The sequence below is a fragment of the Myxine glutinosa genome, unplaced genomic scaffold (assembly GCF_964187855.1).
Source record: "Myxine glutinosa unplaced genomic scaffold, kmMyxGlut1.1 SCAFFOLD_1777, whole genome shotgun sequence".
In the NCBI taxonomy this organism is placed as follows: domain Eukaryota; kingdom Metazoa; phylum Chordata; class Myxini; order Myxiniformes; family Myxinidae; genus Myxine; species Myxine glutinosa.
The window spans coordinates 15,418-38,057 of record NW_027617872.1 but is presented as its reverse complement, the minus strand read 5'-3'; the positions used below and the strand labels follow the sequence as shown (position 1 = coordinate 38,057).

The window sequence follows — 22,640 nt, the reverse complement described above, 5'->3', positions numbered from 1 at the left end:
TCACAGATCATGTGCATGCAATTTCAGATTTTTAGGATAAGGAATTAGATTAAAACATTTTTGGCTGGTATACCACTTCACCTATGATGTCATCATTATCATGCTTTTGTTCGCCGTTGGGAGTACTTGACAATGTGCCACGTTTCAAATTTTTCCATTCAGCGGTTTCCGAGAAATAATTTTTTAATTATTTGCTTTTAATCCAATATGGCTGCTATACGACGTGACCTATGACATCACAATTATCATAAAAAACATTCTGCATGGGGGTCACTCCTACTGTGAAAGTTTCGTCTTAATCGGACATGTGGTTGCTGAGAAAAACGAGGTTTAGCCCATGCGGACGGACGGACGGACAGACAGATAACCCGAAAACATAATGCCTAAGCTAAGGCGACTTTGTCAGCGGAGGCAAAATAAGAGAATTAAAAGAGGTAGACATGGATCTCTTTCTAAAAAAAAGTGATCAATGGAGTTAAACTATAAAGCAACAATAAAATGATATAAAAGTGCATACGCACATGCTCGTATTACTCCCAACATTGAGTTAGTTCAGCTCGCTCAGTTCTGACAATGTTGAACCCACTTTTCGTTTAAATACAAGGTAAAGCACTCTTCTTCAAACGCTTTGTTTTATAACGGAATTCAGGACATTTTAGTTGTCCACATTAGTCCTTGTGCAGCAATTAACGGGAAAAATATTACAATATCAAGTTTCAGTTAAATATTTAATATTCAACCAATTATGACCGGAATATCCCTGCACTGATGACGTCATCGTTTTATCGCTATATAAACCCCATGGGGAGTTCGTGATTTGCCACGTTTTGAAAAAAAAACATTTCGTTGAGTGGTTTTGGAGAATATGACGTCGAATTGTTTTCCTTTAATGAAATATGGCTGCCGTACCACGTGACATGTGATGTCATACATGTAGTTTATGCACTCACGTCGGGTCATAGATCAGGTGAGACGTATGACGTTTCATATTTTTGGATAAGGAAAACACCTGTACGAGTTTGAAAGTTCATCAAAAGCTGCTTTGACAAGAAAGCACGAAGTGCAAGTTGTCACGATTCGGTGGAATTAATGAATAAAAGCATTGATCGTCACGTGACCAGGATTACCAATCAGGAGCGACGGCGCTCTCGGTTTGCGTGACGTCATCGGATAATTGTGTTTCCGGGTCCATCGAGTGTACTTTGCCGATTTCCGAACTCGGTGTTCGAGAAAAACGGCTAAATGACGACGCCGGCCCCATCGCGCATTTTTTCACACGAACGTCCCGTTTCCCCCGACTAAGCAGCCAATGGCAGCGCCGCTCGGGGTTTTCCCTGCCGGCCAATCAGAGCGCCGGGTTCGGTTGCTGCTGCCCCCACGTGGCGTGGCGACGCAAAACCCCGACCGGAGCTGCGGATCCAGTGCGAAAGTGCGAAAACAGGGGCAGTAGGAGCAGGTGGCAGGAGGTAGGTCGTGAGTTTTCCTTTCCCTGGTGCGTTCGGAGCGCCTGGACCCGGCGAGGCGGCGACGCGTCTCGTCCGTAGGAACCCGGTCGCTCGTCCGGCCTAGGAGTGCAGAGCGCCGCTTGTACTCGTCGCTCGGCCCGCCGCGCATTCCTCCCTCCCCGGGGTTCGTACCGGAGTGCCTCACTCGATCGCAGCGAGCGGCGCCTTTTCCGGGCCGCTCGGACGTTCGGGTCGCGCTTCCCGGGCCCGAATGGCAACGCCGGAGACGCGCGGGCAAAACTTTCCCGTTTCCTCTTGGATTGCGTCGCAGGGGCCACCGGGTGATGGTTCGGAGCGATGGGATCGTTAACTATTACTTCGTCCTTCGGCAATGATCGATGAGGTCGGCGAGCAGCGTGTGACGTCACGGGATTTCGGTACCAACTTGGCCCCCCATTCTCACCCAAAGTTTCATCGAACGAGGTCCTCGATGTTTCCCATTCGCATTCCCAATGATGCTGTCCCGGAATTATTAAACCGGGCGGTCCCGCATTCAGGGTCAAATTGGGGAGGGAGCGCCAACGTAATCTTTTAAAGGTTAGTGCACTTTCGGTGTTTGTGACATTGAGAGTCGGATGGGGTTTCAATGGGAACTTCTGTGTTGCTTTAAATACTTTTTCTCTGGAATTTCTCAACTGCTCAATTCCTTTTCCACCGAGTTACTGATGAAGGGATTTCCTTGGTTTTGATCCAGAGTGACGTCATAATACGTACGGGAACGAAAGGAAGTCTTGGCAATCGGGCCGTTGTTGGGTTCTGGGTGAGTATGACGTACATCGGTGGAAATGGCTACTTGGTACCGGCAGAGTACCTGCCCTACTCCATATACCGGAGGTTGCACCTGCTTGTTCCAAGCATGCCGTACGTTCTTCTGATGCATACCTTTACTTGGGCGGTGTATAGGCAACTGACAGCTGGCTCAATCGCTCGCGAAAAAATAATAATAATAAATAACCTGGGATACGTTCATCAAAAAAAAACATGCCTACTTTTGAATTATAAACACCATCACTGTAAAATGTGGGCACAGGATTACTGTACTGTAAAGGGCAGGGACTTGTAATACCCTCTCCCACCTATAGTGGCGCCACACGATACACATTTACATGGAGAATTTCGTCCAGTTCCCTCCCTCCCCTGCCCCCCGCCACAAGACCACCGGCAAAGATAAAAACACCCATACGCACTAATTGCAGTCGCGCTCATCCTATGTAGCAAGTTTGGATGTAATCAGCCTGGGACTTCAGGAGTGGTGCAACAAACAAACAAACACACACTTATTCGTGAATTACAGTAAGGATACGTGATCAAGACTTGTGGAAAAGAGGAAACACCAACAGAGGGAGAGTGAGATCATGGGGAAGGACACATGGAGGAGGAGGAGGAGGAGGAGGAAACTTTGTTCGCCGGTGGCAGTTGGGCGTACGTGGTGAATACAGTCACCAACTAGAACGGCACTCAGCACAGATCATACCTCCACCTGGTTGGCCATATCACTCAATGGTGAAGAATCACTTAAAAAATGATATTGGCTGGATCCGGATCCGGATCCTCACCAAAATTGAATCGATTCTTCCGTCACACACACAACCTGCCCAACAAGTTTCGTCCAAATCCATCCATAACTTTTTGAGATATCCTGCTATATATAGTTTTTGGCCCCATCTCCCAATGGTGAAGAATCACTTACAAATTCTAGTAGCCGAATCAGAATCCAGATCTTAACCAAAATCGAATCATTTCGTCCTTGTCAAATACGCTACATCTCTGCCAAATTTCGTCCGAATCCGTCCACAACTTTTTGAGATATTTTGTTCGCAGACAAACGGACAAACAGACAGGGGTGAAAACATAACCTCCATGCATTTTTGGTGGCAGGAGGTAATAAAACCACTTTACCTGTATATTTGGTTAAGCTAAGTTTGCTGCACCTGCCAAGAAGCATGAGGTTAAGTCTTTTGAAAAGAAGATTAAATCCCACATGGCTGTAAGTAAATATATCGAGTTTGGAAACTTGAATCGTAGTAAATGCCAGGAAGTTGAGGCTACTTTCCCTACTTTCAGGCTACTTTCATACGAGTCAACATTTTTTCTCTCCTCTAAGTATGTCATTTGTCATAAGACGAATTCGAGAAACAAAGGTAGTAGAAAAATATTGGTGTGAGCATTGCTTATGCACTGTATGTCATTGTGTATGACTCAAAATGGCATAACATTATCAGTTGAAGTATTGGGGAGTGTCATGTTTATGAAGAACTGACCCTTTGTGAAATATTGTGATGCTCATGGGAAGGAGCGCCTCCTGCTCTTGTATATGTGTGGAGTTGAATTGATTAACTGCCGCTGCTCTAAGGTAGTGCTGTCAGTCCCACCTTGGTAAGGTGGGGTGTCATATTGCATATGTATGGCACTATCTGTCAATAATGTGCTGTGAATGAGTCCTGTAAACCTGTCCTCCCCCTTCCCTTTTATGATTATAAACCACCCTTCCCCGACTCAAACATCCCTTTCCATCCCGACAGCTGCTTGGACCCTGTTGGCCCATTGCGGAGTTGGTGGAACCGGTTTCGTCGTGTAGGAGGATAATGTCATCCCGCATTCCGTCCCGCAAGCAGATATATAGGGGGGAGGCACACGAAGTAATGAGAGGGAAGAGGAGAGATAAGAGAAGATAGAATAATAGCGATCGGAGTTTAGAGAAGTCCATTGCACCTGCTTGCATGTGCACCACGACTTACTCCGTCAGCCTGCACGTATCTGTGCATGTGGGGTTGGCAAGCTGTGTGCCCCACCGATCCCACTGACATCAAGGCCAGATCTTTTAAACGGTTTTTTAAATGTAAATTTTCTTTGAGGTTTTTACGGTGTAGCCCGTGGGGCAATGCAGTCTAGAACAGCGTTTGTCTGTCCGTATGTCCCCACAAACATACAACTATCAGAGCTGAGGATCTGGTCACATGACAGGGGACAGCATTTAGTAACCATTACAGTTGCATATTTTACTAAAAGCAAATATAATAACCTTCTGTGGAACGTTTTGGGATCCCGGCAGTTGTAATAAGGTCGGTAGGAGGTTTCAGAAATCCCTCCATACAATTATGATTTTGAAATGTGATTGACACGGACCTTGCTCCCAAATCCGGAAGTAAATGGATGACGGTTCGCTCATTTGATGTCTCGCTACAATCGTGATTTGACATATTTTGATATATTAACACTAGATTATTGATTTGTGATTGGAATGGTGAATGATGCTGTTTGGAATGCAAATATAGAGAATGTGCTGTCAATGTTTGATGTTCGTCTGAAGGTGGCACAAGAATGTGGAATTTATTGGTTCACCGTTTGCCATTCACGGTTTGTTTTTTTAGCCCAAGTCATTCACGAACCGGCTGTCCATGCCTGAAGTCAAAAAAATTTAATACTTGCATTATTTGCTATCTGGTACCCCCACCAGGTCATACTATCCTCTTCAACTAAAGTATCAAACACACCACTGTTAGACTTTTGGTCTTGTTATTTCACAGTTTACAGTTATATAAATTACAATTTTCAAATGTTTATATATATATATATATATATATATATATATATATATATATTGATTGATATTGATTATTGATTGATATTGATAATGATTTTGATAGAGTTTTTTATTTTTGTTTTTCTTTCTTTCAGGATTGAGGCTTTCATTCAGGACAAATATTGTCACGGAACCAGGGTCGGGGGTTATACCACGAGGGAGCTCCTCAGACCTTCGCCATGGCCTCCAGATCTGAGGCTGTCACCCATGGATAATTCTGTGGCCCAACGGACGGGTTGCTGGGCAACTGTAAACGCCTATTAAAATCACCAATCCAAGTAAGGTCACACAACAACACAACAACATGCATTTGGAACCACACCCTAAACTGCCACACATCTACTTATTATGTATGGCCGAGTGAACCGTGGATGGCTGTTGGCTAATTGCGGAGCCAATCATTGGGGTAGAACTTTCCATCTATCTATTCTTACACACTAAATTGGACCAATGGAGGAAAGGATAAAAGCAAGCAGGTCAGAAACATTTAACAGTTCAAAAGCAAGTGCTATACATTTATTTACAAAGCACAGTAAGGTAATATTTATTCAGAACACATTTACAATCACAAGCAAGGATCTCAAACCAAAGATCATAATTAAAGGTATAATAGAAAAATAAGTATCCTCAATGCTTACGGAACCAGCCCACTTTCACATTCTTATCAACGACTAAACGTTAATCCTGGTGCCATCAGACACATTCCGGTGCAACGTAGAGAGGAATGATGAGAGGAAGAGCTAGACTTGCTGGCGACTGTGCAGAGGTGGGCACTCGCTGCTCCACAAGTGGAGAGAATGGAATACAGCTGCATGTTGGTGCCATGCCAGTACGGTCTGCTGGAGCCCCCACGCCAGGGGACCGCATGCTGCATTACCCCTCAATACCCTCTGTTCAGGCTGGTAAGAGCACAACTGGCACCGATGGTTTGTCAACGGCTCATGATTTGACAGGGGCGCCGTCGCAGCTCCTCTGACTTGTGGTCGATGGACAGGCAGCTTGGCCCGGATCGTGGCTCGGCTAGGCTCTGAAGCGGCTCGGCTAGGCTGTGAAGCGGCTTAGCTCTGAAGGCAGCGGTTCTCTCCTGGCGACAATGACTCTGAAGGCAGCGGTTCTCTCCTGGCGACAATGACTCTGAAGGCAGCGGTTCTCTCCTGGCGACAATGACTCTGAAGGCAGCGGTTCTCTCCTGGCGACAATGACTCTGAAGGCAGCGGTTCTCTCCTGGCGACAATGACTCTGAAGGCAGCGGTTCTCTCCTGGCGACAATGACTCTGAAGGCAGCGGTTCTCTCCTGGCGACAATGACTCTGAAGGCAGCGGTTCTCTCCTGGCGACAATGACTCTGAAGGCAGCGGTTCTCTCCTGGCGACAATGACTCTGAAGGCAGCGGTTCTCTCCTGGCGACAATGACTGAAGGCAGCGGTTCTCTCCTGGCGATGATGACATGTCGGTTCTGAGCTGTCTTTATTGCCGACCAGGTGAGGTGGAGCTACAGTTCTCGAACATTCGCTCACCCACTCGTGGCGTCCCTCGATTGACCTTCCCCTGCCGCAGTGTGACGTCACGGGGGCACAGCTGCCGCGCTGTACATATTGACCGCGCAGCATGACAGCAGCGCTAAGCAATCGTGATTACCGCACCAATGCCGGCTCTGTATGAATGTTGGTGCAACCGTGGTGAGCAAGGGAGAACAGAAGGGAGAGAAGGATATTAGGATTGAACCTGGTGGAAGTGATGAAGGGTTATTTGACCTTTCTGGGGTTTGAACTGTGAAGGATGAAGGTGTTTCGGGGAATTGGAGGTTTGGGGCGTGGAGGGAAGCATGGCCGGGGAACGATAATACTCTACAGAAGACAGATGGAGCGTGTGTTGTGGGATAGAGAGTTAGATGAAGGGGAAAGGCCAAGCTAAACCTGCACAAAGCATTTGTCTCCCATCCCTCTAGGCAACTGGCAAAAAATTTATTCAACACACATATTAAACAAATAACTAATTCTGGGAACGACTACGTGTCTCTGAATGCTTGGGTGGCCATTTCCATGGCCGCAACAATATGTTTTTTGAAGTCCCAAATCCTCATACTTTTTGAAATGCCAAGAATGAGTGCCATGGGAGAACATTGTTTTTTCCTTTGCGTCTATGCCTAGAACTCGACAAGTGCAGATAAAGCAAACGCACTATGAACTGTACTGAGATAGCCGCAAGCCGCATGTATTTATCAACTTCAATTCCATTATGCTCGGCCATCAATTTCAAAACGCCATGATTACATGCATTTGAGACAAAATGCAGATGCTATGTATGTATTTTCAAAACCAATATATTACAACCTTGCAAAACCGTAAAAGAGACTTTATGGTGTAATGGTTAGACGTTAGAGCATCCGCTTCAGGTCTGAGAGGTCAGTTGTCCAAATCCCAGACGAGTCCTACCAAAGACGTAAACTAGAACGGCACTCGGGAGAGCACATACCTCCACCAGGCTGAACGGTTTACGTTTTGTATCCCAATGATAGGCCAGATCTGGATTCGGACCTGAACCAAAATCGAATCGCCTTGTTCTTGTCACCAAACCAACTCATCCACCTAGTTTAGTCATAAGTCACCCATAACTTTTTTAAATATCGTGTTATGTATCGCTTTTAGCCCTATCACTCAATGGTGAATAATCACTTTAAAAATAAATAGTTATCGTATCTGAATCCATATTCAGATCTTCACCAAAATTGAATCGATTCTTCCTTGTCACACACCCAACTTCTCCACCAAGTTTCACCCAAATCTGTCCATAACTTTTTGAGATATCCTACTATATGTCCGGTTTGGCCCGGTCTCCCAATGGTGAAATCACTTAATTCTTCATTCTTAATGTGTGTGTCTGTCTCCGCGTGTGTGTGTGTGTGTGTCTGTGTGTGTATGTGTGTGTGTGTGTCTCCGTGTGTGTGTGTATATCTCCCTGTGTGTGTGTGTGTGTGTGTGTGTGTGTGTGTGTGTGTGTCTCCGTGTGTGTGTGTGTCTCCCCGTGTGTGTGTGTGTCTCCCCGTGTGTGTGTGTGTCTCCCTGTGTGTGTGTGTCTCCCCGTGTGTGTGTGTGTCTCCCCGTGTGTGTGTGTGTCTCCCTGTGTGTGTGTGTCTCCGTGTGTGTGTGTGTCCATGTGTGTGTGGTTCTCCGTCTCCCTGTGTGTGCGTGTGTCTTCCTGTGTGTGCGTGTGTGTGTGTCTCCCTGTGTGTGCGTGTGTGTGTCTCCCTGTGTGTGTGTGTGTGTGTGTGTGTGTGTCTCCCTGTGTGTCTCCCTGCGTGTGTGTGTCTCTGTGCGTGTGTGTCTCCCTGTGTGTGTGCGTGTGTGTGTGTATGTGTGTGTGTCCCTGTGTGTGTGTGTGCGTGTGTGTCTCCCTGCGTGTGTGTGTGTGTGTGCCTGTACGTGTGCGTGTGTGTGTGCGTACGTCTGTGTGTGTGTCTGTGTGTGTGTGTGTCTGTGTCTGTGTATGTGTTTGTCCATTACATTACATTTTGTTCACTCCCCTTCACTCTCCACACGCTACTCTACACTCGCCCCTCCATCCTCCACTCTCGCCTCCATTCTCCACTCTTGACTCCACCCTGCACTCTTGACTCCACCCTTCACTCTCGCCTCCACCATTCATTCTCGCCTCCACCCTCCACCCTCGCCTCCACCCTCCACTCTCGCCTCCACCCTCCACTCTCGCCTCCACCCTCCACTCTCGCCTCCACCCTCCACTCTCGCTTCCACCCTCCACTCTCGCTTCCACCCTCCACTCTCACTTCCACCCTCCACTCTCGCTTCCACCCTCCACTCTCGCTTCCACCCTCCACTCTCACTTCCACCCTCCACTCTCGCTTCCACCCTCCACTCTCGCCTCCACTCTCGCTTCCACCCTCCACTCTCGCTTCCACCCTCCACTCTCGCTTCCACCCTACACTCTCGCTTCCACCCTCCACTCTCGCTTCCACTCTCCACTCTCGCTTCCACTCTCCACTCTCGCTTCCACCCTCCACTCTCGCTTCCACCCTACACTCTCGCTTCCACCCTCCACTCTCGCTTCCACTCTCCACTCTCACTTCCACCCTCCACTCTCGTTTCCACCCTCCACTCTCGCTTCCACCCTCCACTCTCACTTCCACCCTCCACTCTCACTTCCACCCTCCACTCTCGCTTCCACCCTCCACTCTCGCTTCCACCCTCCACTCTCACTTCCACCCTCCACTCTCGCTTCCACCCTCCACTCTCGCCTCCACTCTCGTTTCCACCCTCCACTCTCGCTTCCACCCTCCACTCTCGCTTCCACCCTACACTCTCGCTTCCACTCTCCACTCTCGCTTCCACTCTCCACTCTCGCTTCCACTCTCCACTCTCGCTTCCACTCTCCACTCTCGCTTCCACTCTCCACTCTCGCTTCCACTCTCCACTCTCGCTTCCACTCTCCACTCTCGCTTCCACTTTCCACTCTCGCTTCCACCCTCCACCCTTCACTCTCACCTCCACCTTCCACTCTAGCCTCCACCCTCCACTCTAGCCTCCACCCTCCACTCTTGACTCCACCCTTCACTCTTGACTCCACCCTTCACTCTCACCTCCACCCTGCACTCTCGACTCCACCCTCCACTCTCGCCTCCACCCTGCACTCTTGACTCCACCCTTCACTCTTGACTCCACCCTACACTCTCGCTTCCACCCTCCACTCTCGCTTCCACCCTCCACTCTCGCTTCCACCCTCCACTCTCGCTTCCACCCTCCACTCTCGCTTCCACCCTCCACTCTCGCTTCCACCCTCCACTCTCGCTTCCACCCTCCACTCTCGCTTCCACCCTCCACTCTCGCTTCCACCCTCCACTCTCGCTTCCACCCTCCACCCTTCACTCACCTCCACCTTCCACTCTGGCCTACACCCTCCACTCTGGCCTCCACCCTCCACTCTAGCCTCCACCCTCCACTCTAGCCCCCACCCTCCACTCTAGCCTCCACCCTCCACTCTCCACCCTACACTCTTGCCTCCACCCTCCACTCTTGCCTCCACCCTCCACTCTTGCCTCCACCCTCCACTCTTGCCTCCACCCTCCACTCTTGACTCCACCCTCCACTCTCGCCTCCACCCTCCAATCTCGCCTCCACCCTCGCCTCCACTCTCCACTCTCGCCTCCACCCTCCACTCTTGCCCCCATCCTCCACTCTCGCCCCCATCCTCCACTCTCGCCCCCATCCTCCACTCTCGCCCCCATCCTCCACTCTCGCCCCCATCCTCCACTCTTGCCCCCATCCTCCACTCTCGGCCCCAATGCCCCATCCTCCACTCTCGCCCCCACCCTCCACTCTCACCTCCACTTGGAAATAGATATGGATCTAGTTGAGCTCACCCATAATGTCCACATGATAATGGTACATGATTATGCCACATAATAATAGCGCATCATGCATGAGATGGCCAGTTTTGTAAAAGAAAGAGAAAAGGGGAGGGGAGAGGGAGATAAGAGGGGGAGGGGAGGGAGGGGAGAGATTGAGAAAGAGGGCGGAGGTAGGGGAGAGATTGAGAAGGGGGGGGGGTGGGGGGAGGGAGCGATAGAGAAAGAATGGGGGGGGGGAGGGAGAGATATAGAAAGAGGCGGGGGGGGGGGGGTGACGGGATAGAGAGAGAGAGAGAGAGAAGAGAGGAAGGGAGAGAGAGAGAGAGAAAGATGGGGAGAGAGAGAGGGGGAAGACAGAGAGGAAATAGGAAGAGGGGGGGGGGGGAGAGAATGAGAGAGAAAGAGGGGGGGGGCGGAAGGGAGAGATTGAGGGAGAAAGAGGGGTGGGGGTGGAGGGAGAGAAAGGGGGGGGGGGGGTATCTCCTTATAGATAGACCTGTTGTGATCCCAGTTGTGTTTTTTGTACACCGCACCTTTCCTATGCCATCTCCAGGCGCTGCATAACGTCATTGACGGGCACCAAAGGGGGCTCGGCAATGACGCACGCTGAAAGGGAGTACTCAGTTTTCATTCTGGTTGTTTGTTTGTTTGTTTGTTTTCTCGCTTTCTTGTTTTTGTTTGTTTGTCCGGGTGACATCTCAGCCATCCTTTGAGCTAGGAAGCTGAAATTTCGACACAATCGTGAGCAAGTACTTTGTCAAAAACAGTATTTTTTGTTTTTTGATTAATCAATTAATTGATTAGTTATTTAATTATTAGCGATTAATTAAGTACTTATACATTTCCTTTCTCTTCTGGCCATTATCTCAGGCACCTTTTGAGCTGGGAAGCTGATATTTGGACATGACAATGACCAGGTGATTTGGCTGTAAAGGGTATTTTTGATTTATTGATTAATTAATTAATCGATTAATTATTTAATTATTTGATGATTGACTTAATTAATTAATTATTTTAAAGTTACAGATTTGGATGAAATGGTGGTGGTTTATGTATTCTATGAGCCAATTGATTAACGATTTAATTTTTTAATGATTATTATTTATTTTCATTATTAATCATTTATTTATTTTCTTTCTCATCTGGGCAATATCTCAGGCACTTTTTGAACTCGGAAGCTGATATTTGGACATGACAGTGACCAAGTGATGTGGCTAAAAAGGATATTTTTGATTTATTGATTAATCATTTCATCGATTAATTATTTATTGATTAATCAATTAATTATTTAATTTTTTTTATTAATGACTTATTTCGTTAAATTTCTAAAAGATACATCTTCGGATGATGCACTAGTGGTTTAGTTATGCTATTAGCCAATTGATTAAGAAAATATTTTATGACAATCTTTTGATGATTTTAATTATGCAATTAATCAATCAATTATTGTACACCTCTTCCTCCCAATGCAGTCTCTATGAGCTGCACTGCGGTATTGTCGAGCGCCTGAGGCGCCCCGGCAATGCCGCGCTGTAGGATATTTAATTATTTGGCATGGGGGCGGTGTACTTTGAATGTATCTGTACTTGTATTTTTATTTCTTTTGTACAGGTGTTAAGGCTCGTGGAGGAGCAGAATGGCAGGGAGTAGGAGATCGACAGAACAAATGGGGTAAAGGGGAAAGCACTTATTGTATTAGTATGTGTAGTATTTGTTTTGCTGCTTGTGTTACAGGAAGACTTCCGATTGGATTTTCTTTTGGGAGTAACACCCTCCCCTTCTTCTCTCCTTGGTTTTTGTGGACCACTTGGTGTACTTGTTCTGGTGCTTTCAGGTTGAGAAGCTGAACAGATCGGTGACAGGTGAAGAATTTTGTTCTGTTCAGGCATCACCAATATACACTTGTTCCTCATTTTAATGGAAATCGATCCAATAAGGAGAAATCGGATGTAATTTCTCTTTCTGCACCACTTTTTTGTTGAAGCAAATACTAAGAATCTGCACGTACCTGTACCCATTATGATAAAGTTGTTAGAATGCACATCGCCACATTGCCAAAAGTAGATACATTTCTAGTAACCTGAGAAATTTTGTGAGATTTTTCAGTTTGGTTTCTTTAATTTCTCAGTGAGATGTATAGCACTGTGCATCGTCAGTGCTTAGATTGAGGAATAACTAACGTTTTGCTTTTTTTTCTGCAGCAAAGAATGGGGTTGTATTTGTATACTAGTTTGCATATTTGTGTTCTGGTAAGCACCCCGTCCTAACATGTCCTACACCTAGGAAAGCAGCATTGGAGTTCTCAAATGGTTTGGTGACGCTTGTCATCATGCAGGTTCCAGTCAGTGATGGAGGAACCGGCGGCGGAAGGGGCCGAGCAGGTGAGCTTGGCTAGTACAAAGCAACTCTCGGACCTGCTACAGGAGCTATACGAGCTGCGCATCACGGGTTCCTTCTGTGACGTGGTCGTCGAGGTGCAGAGCCGTCGTTATTTGGCGCACAAAGCCGTGCTGAGCAGCACCTGCCACTACTTCCGCTCGCTCTTCCTCGCAGAGCCCTGCAGCACCCTTGGTCCCTTTGTTCTTGACTTCATCTCGGTGGAGACATTTGAGCAAGTGCTCGATTTTATTTACCGTGGACAGCTGAGCGTGCCACGCACTGACTTGTCCCGGTTGAGGGCTGCCGCCATTGCTCTTGGCCTCCAGTGTTTGCATGAGGCCTGCGGTCCTGCGGAGGATGACTCTGATGTATGGGGCGCAACCGAGGGAGGCATGGACACATGTGATGATGATTCTCCACGGAAAGATGGTGACAGCCCAGCCCCGGAGCCAGTTTTTCCTGATTGCAGTGGCTATGAAGAAGGTGCTGAGGGAAATGGGAATCATTCTCCATTAGAAATGAGCAGCAATGAGCCATCCTTAGCCCCTGACAAAATTGTAAACGATAAAAAAAGCAACACCGTGTTGCCCCCAGCTGAATGGTCTAACGCTGAACCGGTTCATATCAAGACAGAATCATGCGACGAAAGTAATAAAAATCAAGAGACTCCGTCGGGGAGTTACATGATGCCATCGTTCTCCAGCACACCTGAATCTGTGCTGATTGGTTCGGAGGGTCGTTATGTTTGTCCCAAAGACGTCACATGGAGGACATATGCTCATTGCAAACCAGACATTGGGTCCACCGTTTCTGGTGCACCACCCTCTCCTCACCGCAGCTGCTTAAATCCCTCCACCACCATGTCATCGCAGAGCCTGGTGCTTTCACGGAGCCACTTGCTTGATCGACCTATCTCTCGACCTTGGCGGGTTCATGAGGTACATTCACGGCGGGATGGTAAAGGTGAATCTGGCTCCTCAGCAGATACTGTCTCGTGCCGTGTATGTGGCGAGGCAATCTTACAAACGATGACCGCTCTTCGGGAGCACGCACGCAGCCATGTGGATATACAGGCACTTGTGTGCCAGGTTTGCCACCTGCATTCGACATTGCTCAGCAACCTGGTGAAGCATGCACTTCTCCACGTTGGTGTTTTCCTCTTCTCTTGTGATGGTTGTGGAAAACGTTTCCCTGTGAAATGTCGTCTTCAGGAGCATCAGCGTGGTGGTTGCAGAGCATCTTTGTCACAAAGTGTAGGGCTTGCACCGGTGGGGCTGGGATCCGCAGGAGTGGGCTTTCCAGCTCAAGCCCAGCTCAAGATAGAAACATGTCTGACATCTTGGAATCAAAGAAAGACTATGTGATTGTTTCCAATCTCTGCTAGAGTCATGGTGGCTGATCATCATGCTTGCTGTCATGTGCATTTCCTGCTTCTGAGTCTTTGCTCATCCTCCCACTTCCCTCCTTCTTGCTTTTGATGGCCGGGGAAGTGAAATATACAATAGTGCTTTTGATCTTACTGCTGGCATTAACCTTTTTTACATGTTCAATGTATTTGGGCAAATTTTCTTTCTCTAGTTTTTGTCATTGTGCTCACTGAGATTGCCATTTTTCTTGTCCAGAGCCATAGTAATTACAGCTAAATCTACAAGCCACTTTCTAAAGCAGTTTTTGATTCTACCTTTTCGCACCACAAAGTGAAGTATGCCATGTCATGCTGAATTCCCTTATGCAAGGCTGATTTTGTTTATAAATCATGTATTTTTATGTCTCCGCCCCCAAAGGTGGCCGGAGACATTATGTTTTCGGGTTGTCCGTCCGTCCGTACGGGCTAAACATCGTTTTTCTCAGCAACCACATGTCCGATTGAGATAAAACTTTCAGGGTCGGAACGACACCCATGTAGAATGTTTTCATGATAATTGTGATGTCATAGGTCACGTGGTATAGCAGTAATCATCGATTAAACGCAAATAATTAAACATATTTCTCGGAAACCTCTGAATGGAAAGATTAGAACCTTTGCACATTGTCAAGTACTCCCAATAGGGAACTACAACAGCACTCGGTAAAGTGCATACCTCCGCCAGGCTGAACAGTTTGTTTTGTATCCCGATGATAGGCCGGATCTGGATTCGGACCTGAACCAAAATCTAATCGGCTTGTTCTTGTCACCTAACAAACTCATTCACCTAGTTTAGTCAAAAGTCATCCATAACTTATCATGTTGTTTATCGCTTTTCGCCCAATCCCTCAATGGTGAAGAATCACTTAAAAATTAAATAATTCTCGTATCCGAATCCCGATTCAGATCTTCATCAAAATCGAATCAATTCGTCATTGTCAGACACCCAATCGATCCACCAAGTTTCGTCCAAATCCGTCCATAACTTTTTGAGATATCCTGATATATATATCGTTTTTGGTCCTATCTCCCAAGGTTGAAGAATCACTTTAAAAATTATAAGAGCCGGATCCGTATCCGGATCTTCACCAAAATCTAATAATTCCATCCTTGTCACATACACTACCTCTCTGCCAAAGTTCGTCTGAATCTGCCCACAACGTTTTAAGATATCTTGTTCACTGACAGACAGACAGACAGACAAATGAAAAATCACTCATGGAGCGTCACTTGGCAAAATAGAACTAAGTAGAATGGCACTCGGTGGAGCATCCTTTTGACTTCACAAATAATTGGTGGTTGAATTATGTGACCTGATATGCAAATCCTCTTCAAATTAAGTTGATCGGATCAATCTTGTCAATTTTAGAAATTTGGCCGGCCTTTGTTGACCTCAAAAATAGTTGGTGGCTAGTTTCATTAAGCTGATATGCAAATCCTATTCAGATTTCAAGTCAATCGGATGAAAATTGAGAATTTTTGAAATTTGGGAAAGTGGTTGACCTTTTGGCCTTTTTGGTATAAATGTTGACCTTTTGGCCTATTTTGATCTCAAAAATAGTTGGTGATTGAATTCAGTTAGCGGATATGAAAATCCTATTCAAATTTATAGTCAATCGGGTGAAAATTTAGGATTTTAGAAATCTGGCCTATGTTGCCCTTTTGGCCTATGTTGACCTCAAAAATAGTTGGGGGTTGAATTCAGTGACCAGATATGCATATCGTTTTCGAATTTTAAGTTAATCGGATGAAAATTGACAATTTTTGAAATTTGGCCTATGTTGACCTCAAACAGTAGCTGGTTTCAGTAAGCTGATATGCAAATCCCATTCAAATTCCAAGTCAATCGGATGAAAATTGAGGATTTTAGAAATTTGAAATGGTTGTTGACTTTTGGCCTATGTTGACCTTTTTGCCTATGCTGATCTCAAAAGTAGTTGGTGGTTGAATTCAGTTAGCTGATATGTAAATCCTATTCAAATGTCAAGTCAATCGGATTTAAATTGAGGATAAAAAAATTGAAAAAAGTGGTTGACCTTTGGCCTATGTTGACCATGTGACCTATGTTGATCTAAAAAAAATAGTTGGTGGTTGAATTCAGTTTGCTGATATGTAAATCCTATTAAAATTTGAAGTCAATCGGATGAAAAGTGAGGATTTTAGAAATTTGAAAAGGTTGTTGACCTTTTGGCCAATGTTGCTCTCCAAAATAATTGGTGGTTGAATTCAGTTAGCTGATATGAAAATCCTATTAAAAACTTTACACGTGTCATTGACTAGGAATGGCGATTAAAAGTTGATCATGAAAACGTCATCGGTCACATGGTATGGCAGCCATATTGGATTGAAGTAAAGTATTAAATAATTATATATCAGAAACTGCTTGGCCTATCGATGTGAAACTTAACAAATGTCATCTAACAACATTGCTGCACATAGTTTGAAAATGATGACGTCGTAGGTCACGTGGTTTGGCAGCCATCTTGGATAGAAAAACGAACCTTATCTGATCAACATGAAACCTCACAAACGTAATCCCCTACCCAGAGTGTACATTTTTGATGTCATATGTCACATGGTTTGGCAGCCATATTAGCTTGAAAGCTGATGTTTAAAAAAAAAAAACCCTCCGAAACCGCCTCACCTATCGATTTAAAACTTGTCATTGCTGGTAAAAATGTGATACTTCAAAACAGCTGAAGGGATTTAAATCATATTTGTTTACTTTTCAGACAGTAAACCAGGGCATCTACCCGTTGTCACAGGCACGGACTACGAGGAGGCATATTGGCGACAGTCTCATTACTCTAGTTATGTATATTTTTTAGCATTCATCTAAAGACCTGTAGTCGAGCTTGTACATAACTCACCTGCAGGGCAAAGACATTTGTGGACACCATTGTACTTTTAACATTGATTGCAATTGGGCATCACAGATAATGGAAAATATATAGAGCATATGGGATTTGAAACCGAGTTCTGAACATCATGAGCCATCAGTTCAGACGAGGACACTAAACAGGTCCACCCATTGCCAAGATCGAGAACCTGATCATTTTTGTCATTTTACTTCCTGACTGAATAGTTTCATTAATCTGACATTTGGAGTATCGTTCTCTACTTTGCCACTTCATAGAGTTGTGATTGTTGTGATTTAAAATTGAGTATTGATGTGTCATCAACGTTTTACGCAAAGAAAGTGCCAGCTCCAAAGAAATCCACTAAAGCAGTTTTTGCCATGTATAGCCAAGGCGTGCCTTCATATTCTACTCTAGTCAAATGTTTGGCTAACTTTAAGCTGCCCATTTGGCTCCTGTAAAAAATGATGGCGCAATGTATAAAAGTGTGGACATGAGTTCTTTGAATATGACCCCAGGTCAGACTGCCTGGCAGGCAGATGAGACCTGCCTACTACATAATTGCTGCCCAGATCAAGGCATTAAGCGTGGAAGATCACCAAGTTGTCATCAAAATATTCGCCGAATTTAGAATTTCTCATGGTAACGTTTTCACCATCATCCATGAACACTTGGACATGTGCAATGTCTCAGCAAGATGGTCATCCAAAAATGTCAGCACTTGCAACGGACAGCAACAGCTGGCTTCATGTTTCAGTTTTCTCTAACTGTTAAATGCAGATCCAGCTGACGTTATTGCTTGTCTGCTAACTGGTAGCAAAACTTGGCTTTACCACCGGGATCCTGAACCAAATTACAATCGATGCAATGGAATAAGCGATTATTACCACCTAAGAAATTGCACGATATCTCTGTCAGTGTTCTTCAAGAGATCTGTTCTTGGTCTGGTGCAATGTTAGGCAATTTAAACATCAGCTTCCACTGCTACATCTAGATCTAGCTATCCTATGAATCCGATGATGTGGTCTCTTCTGCAAACTATGAATTCCGATTTCTCTCAAATTCAAATATGGATATCCATGAACTTTGCAAACTCGGTGCTGCTAAGATTGACATGCTGGTCCTTGCCCCCTCAACTCCGTCTTCAGAGCTTTGACTTCAAATAGTGAAACTTGAGGATCACAACCTGATCTCTGCTTCCGCAGTTTCAAATGTGGGTGTCACTCTGGACCCACCTCTTTCTTAGATTCTGCACATTGCTAAAGTCTGTTGATATATTTTCTTATATCTGCACAACATTGCCCATATCTGCCCGTGTTTAAACCGGAGGGCACCGGCAACTTTCGTTCCTGCTCTCACAACGTCGCACTTTGATTACTGCAACTCACTGTTAGCAGGCTTCTCTGTTTTTGTCTTCCCTAGTCCTTGCAACCCATTCAGAATATGGCTGCCAGGTCATCGTTTACACTCGCATATTTGGTCGCATCATTCCAATCATCAAAAAGCTTCACCGACTGCCATTAATCAAGGCGTAGATTTCCAAATATTACCGATAACGTTTAATTAAATCCGCATTGGTTCCTGACTACATTTCTAACCTAATCACAGCTTGCATCCCTCCTAGAAGGCTGCGGTACAACCATGAGAATCTCCCAGTAAGTACTCTTATGATGATGAAAACCTATGGCGCTTGAGCATCCTTAAGATATGCTCCAACTGTGGAGCTCTCTACCTTTTTACAATTGGCACAGCCGAATAAATTTGGGGATTTTGAAATTTCTCCTAGAATATCATCCTTTTACAGTTGCTTTCTCTTAATATATATTTTTTACTTTTCTTACCTCTTGTCAACCATTTTGAGATGTCACTTTGAAGTGGAAAAAATGGAGGAAATTATTTGTTCGATTGAATGTGTCCAAGTCCAAGGCTCATGTAATGCACATCATCATTTCTGATTGGCTTAAAGCAGCTGGATCGACCCCCATAAAGGTTGGCCCTAAACCCCAGTGACTATTATATGTTTTGGTATTTGAAGTCCCACCGGTTTGGCTACCAATTTGTGAACGTCGACAAGCTGACCAAAGCAACAGAGACGTGGCCTAAGGAGCAATCGGAGAACCTCCATTTTACTGGTGTAGACAGTTTGAATGACAAAACGGAGATGAGGGACACAATTCCCGGGAGGAGGTGGGGAGAGGGGAATAAATAAAGTTGATGTATCTGTACTATTGTGTGTGTTCTCGTTCCTAAAAAATCTTTTGAACACCCCTCCTCATATCATTGCGCTTCAGGTAAGGAAGCATCTGTATGACCAAAGGCTTGTTTATCAGGTCTGCCACGAAGGCTTAGTGGACCTAAAATGAATGTCTATTGATGTATGGCTTGTTTTACAAATTTGTTTTTTTTATCGTACAACCAACACACTGTAAAATGCTTGGTCCACATTTTCAGAACGTGTGTGCGCACAGGTGCACTGTGGCATAGCACAAGTTGTCCTGCCCTGAACAAAATGGCGGTTGTTTATAACCCACCTCCTGCTGCCCCACCCAAGGCACCCAGGTCTATTACCGCACATTTTTCAAAGTTGGCTTTCGGTCCGATGTCTACAAGTGCCGGACCAGGCTCGTAATCACAACAACCCACAGCTCGACTGGACTGCAAATATAAAGCATTTGTTTTCGTAAACCATGAGCCCCTGCAAGATGTAATGCTTATCATGTAGTGGCGTCCTTGCCTCTGAAGGATAAATACATTTAAAATATATATATTTTGTATGAATGAATGTATGTATGTATTCAGCAATTTTACAAACTCGTGTAAAATTCCAACTTCCTTATTTTCATCTAAGTTGATAAATTCATTTAAAAAAAATTTTTTTTTTATCTCGATTTTGAACCGCTCTGTTTTGTACATTGGTTTGCTTTGGCAATTTACCCACAATTTCCAATACATTGTATGTACATTGGTTCGAGATCATGTTTGAGCGTTTCAATTTCAACTCGCAAAAGACTTTCTTTGCTTACACCCAGTGGTTGTGCGTTCTTTCATTACATTGCACATTCATTCACAGATTTATAGATAAAATGTTTATGTATTTCTTATTGTGAATAGAGAAATGAAAAAGTATCCTGAACTTATTGATTTTGAACTTTGTGTTGTTTCTTTGTTTTTCATGCTTGCATTTGGTTTGAGTATGATCAATATGACATCAGATGACCAAGTTCTGTTCTCCTTGAATGAAACATTTTGCTTCTAAAACGTTTTCTAACAATTATACTTGTACATTATACATACATACACACATACATATTGTTGCGGATCCCCCGAAGCCCGTTCCCGTTACAAAGGGGAGATTAAACCCCTTTTTTCCCCCCTGGGTCTTCGGGTCCGCGAGACCGAGTCACCACTTCCGGGCAAACGTGGAAAAGGGTTTCGGGACAAATTCGCACGTACCTTTGGTACCCACGCCGCAACGGAAGCGGGGATCGAGCCTCGCACGAGCCACGCTTAATCGAGTACGCCCGAGCGGAATGCGTATCACGTGACTCGTGCTCTTACTTTTTTATTGGAACCCGATTAGAACGGTTTTATTCGTACCATGCGAAGCCAATGATTGAAGAGACAGGACGGTCAAATCAGAAGGAAGAACAGAATTTATTTACACTATGTACAATGTTTTGAAGAAGGAAAGGGACACAGAGCAGAGCTTAGTCAGTCTTACTTATTCCCAGACAAATGGGCCCACTCACATACACGGGGAGATGGAGGAAGAGAAGTTCACGCGCCAAACGCGCCTGCTTCGGTCGCTCCTAGAACAGCTCACCTGGTGTGTAGCCCTCTGGCGGTCACGGCACGTATCCAGGCGAAGGCAGGCAGCAGGAAAATCGTGCGTCTGTGGCCCGGCGCAGGTCGTTCTTTCCAGCGCGCGATTAATACTGCGCAGAGCATGGAGAACAGGGCAAAGTTCGTGTACAATGAGGCAATTCAATTCGTTCTGCTTTCTCGTGCCGTTCGTTCTCTTGATCTCGTGCGCTCCTGATCCTGATCTGCCGCGTTCTCATACGTTCTCAATCCTCCCCCTCTCAACTCTGAACTCATGGGCTGCGCAACTCATCTCCACTCGGAACTCATCTGAGGTGGGGGGGGGGGGGGGCTCGGGGCAGGGTTATATGGCTCCGCCCCGGCCCGACTTGAATGTTCCAAACCCCGCCTCTGGTCGTCGTGGTTAGCCACTCCCCTCGAGCCCTGATTGGCGGCTCGTGCTTACCGATGGCTCCTCCTGCCCCGCCTTCCTTCGGCCTCGGTCGACTTGTTCAGGCCTTCCGCGTGGTATTTCAGCACAAAACCAAAGCGCCAAAAGAACACCCAATCTCACTGGCCTACTCAACGCAAAACTAAACACAGGAAAGGACTACGCTTACATTTTCTTAGAAATAACTGAACTATAGCGAGGCTACATGTTGTGGTGTAACTAACTAAGAGGGGAATATACACACACACACATATATATATATATATATATATATATATATATATATATATATATATATATATATCTTCTATATAAATAAAGGAGGTGTGTGTGTGTGTGTGTGTGTGTGTGTGTGTGTGTGTGTGTGTGTGTGTGTGTGTGTGTGTGTGTGTGTGTGTGTCTGTCTGGATGTCCGCTTATAACTCAAGAACTACACATCGGAGAAAAGTTTTAGACACAGATTAGGAATCAGCATAAAATTCCGGTGGTTAGAGGCTACTTTTTATTTTAATATCAATGGTTTAAAAAACCGGGCCAGCTGCAATTCCATGGTGTAGTTTGTGGCGGCGCTATTGCCCCTTTCCGATCCCATGACGCATTGCGGTTCTGATTCGCGATAAGGTCTATGTGCTATCACCGACACTTTTCCACCTTTTCCATACCTTTTAATCAGATTTACCTTATCGTCCATCGTAACCACATTACGCTTGGAAACACTAGCATTATCCTTCTTCGGACCCATGGCTAACACAGACACAGTAAAGGAATACTGTATGTCGCCTCTGTTTTGAATGAGAATCAGCGGTTGCGCGTACGTACAGTATACTGTACGTACATATTTATATATTTTTAATGTGCTTTTTATTGTATTTTAAATTGTTTTTTAGCTTCTTTTATTGTTAATTTATGTACTATTTTATTTATTTTAAATATATTTTTAAGGAAAACAAATGTTTTCACGTCCGTAGGAGTGACGTAATGTCGCACATAATGACGTTCGCTGCCCGGTCATGAAATAAATTATGATTCTCTTGCCAAAGTGACATGCAGATCAGGCAGTAAACCTCCCAACTGAGTTTCTCAACAGTCGTCAGCCTCAAGGACTCCCAACACACAGGTTGATTCTCAAGGTGGGAGCACCAATCATGCTTCTAAGGAATCTTGATCCACCAAAGCTGTGTAATGGAACACGATTGACAATCCAGCAAATGATGCCGCATGTCCTCGAGGCAACCATCCTCTCAGGACAATACAGAGGAGAGAAAGTATTCATTCCAAGGATACCACTTATTCCACC

At 45.3% G+C, this 22,640-nt stretch overlaps 1 protein-coding gene across 2 annotated transcripts; it reads left to right on the top strand.

Moving 5' to 3' along the window:
- Positions 1 to 1,371: 1,371 nt before the first annotated feature.
- On the top strand, positions 1,372 to 20,311 carry LOC137420934 (uncharacterized). Of its 2 annotated transcripts, XM_068106463.2 has the most exons (4): positions 1,372 to 1,466; positions 5,184 to 5,366; positions 12,184 to 12,311; positions 12,785 to 20,311. In XM_068106463.2, exon 4 carries the CDS (start codon positions 12,798 to 12,800, stop codon positions 14,190 to 14,192), a length of 1,395 nt encoding a protein of 464 aa, XP_067962564.1. In that variant the 5' UTR covers positions 1,372 to 1,466; positions 5,184 to 5,366; positions 12,184 to 12,311; positions 12,785 to 12,797; the 3' UTR covers positions 14,193 to 20,311. The 2 variants fall into 2 exon arrangements, with proteins under 2 accessions (XP_067962564.1, XP_067962565.1); XM_068106464.2 differs by lacking the exon at positions 12,184 to 12,311 and having other exon boundaries at positions 1,378 to 1,466.
- The last annotated feature ends 2,329 nt before the right edge of the window (positions 20,312 to 22,640 follow it).

Coding starts and splice junctions, on each gene's coding strand:
- LOC137420934 (XM_068106463.2), top strand. CDS start 12,798: ATGGAGGAACCGGCGGCGGAAGGGGCCGAGCAGGTGAGCTTGGCTAGT.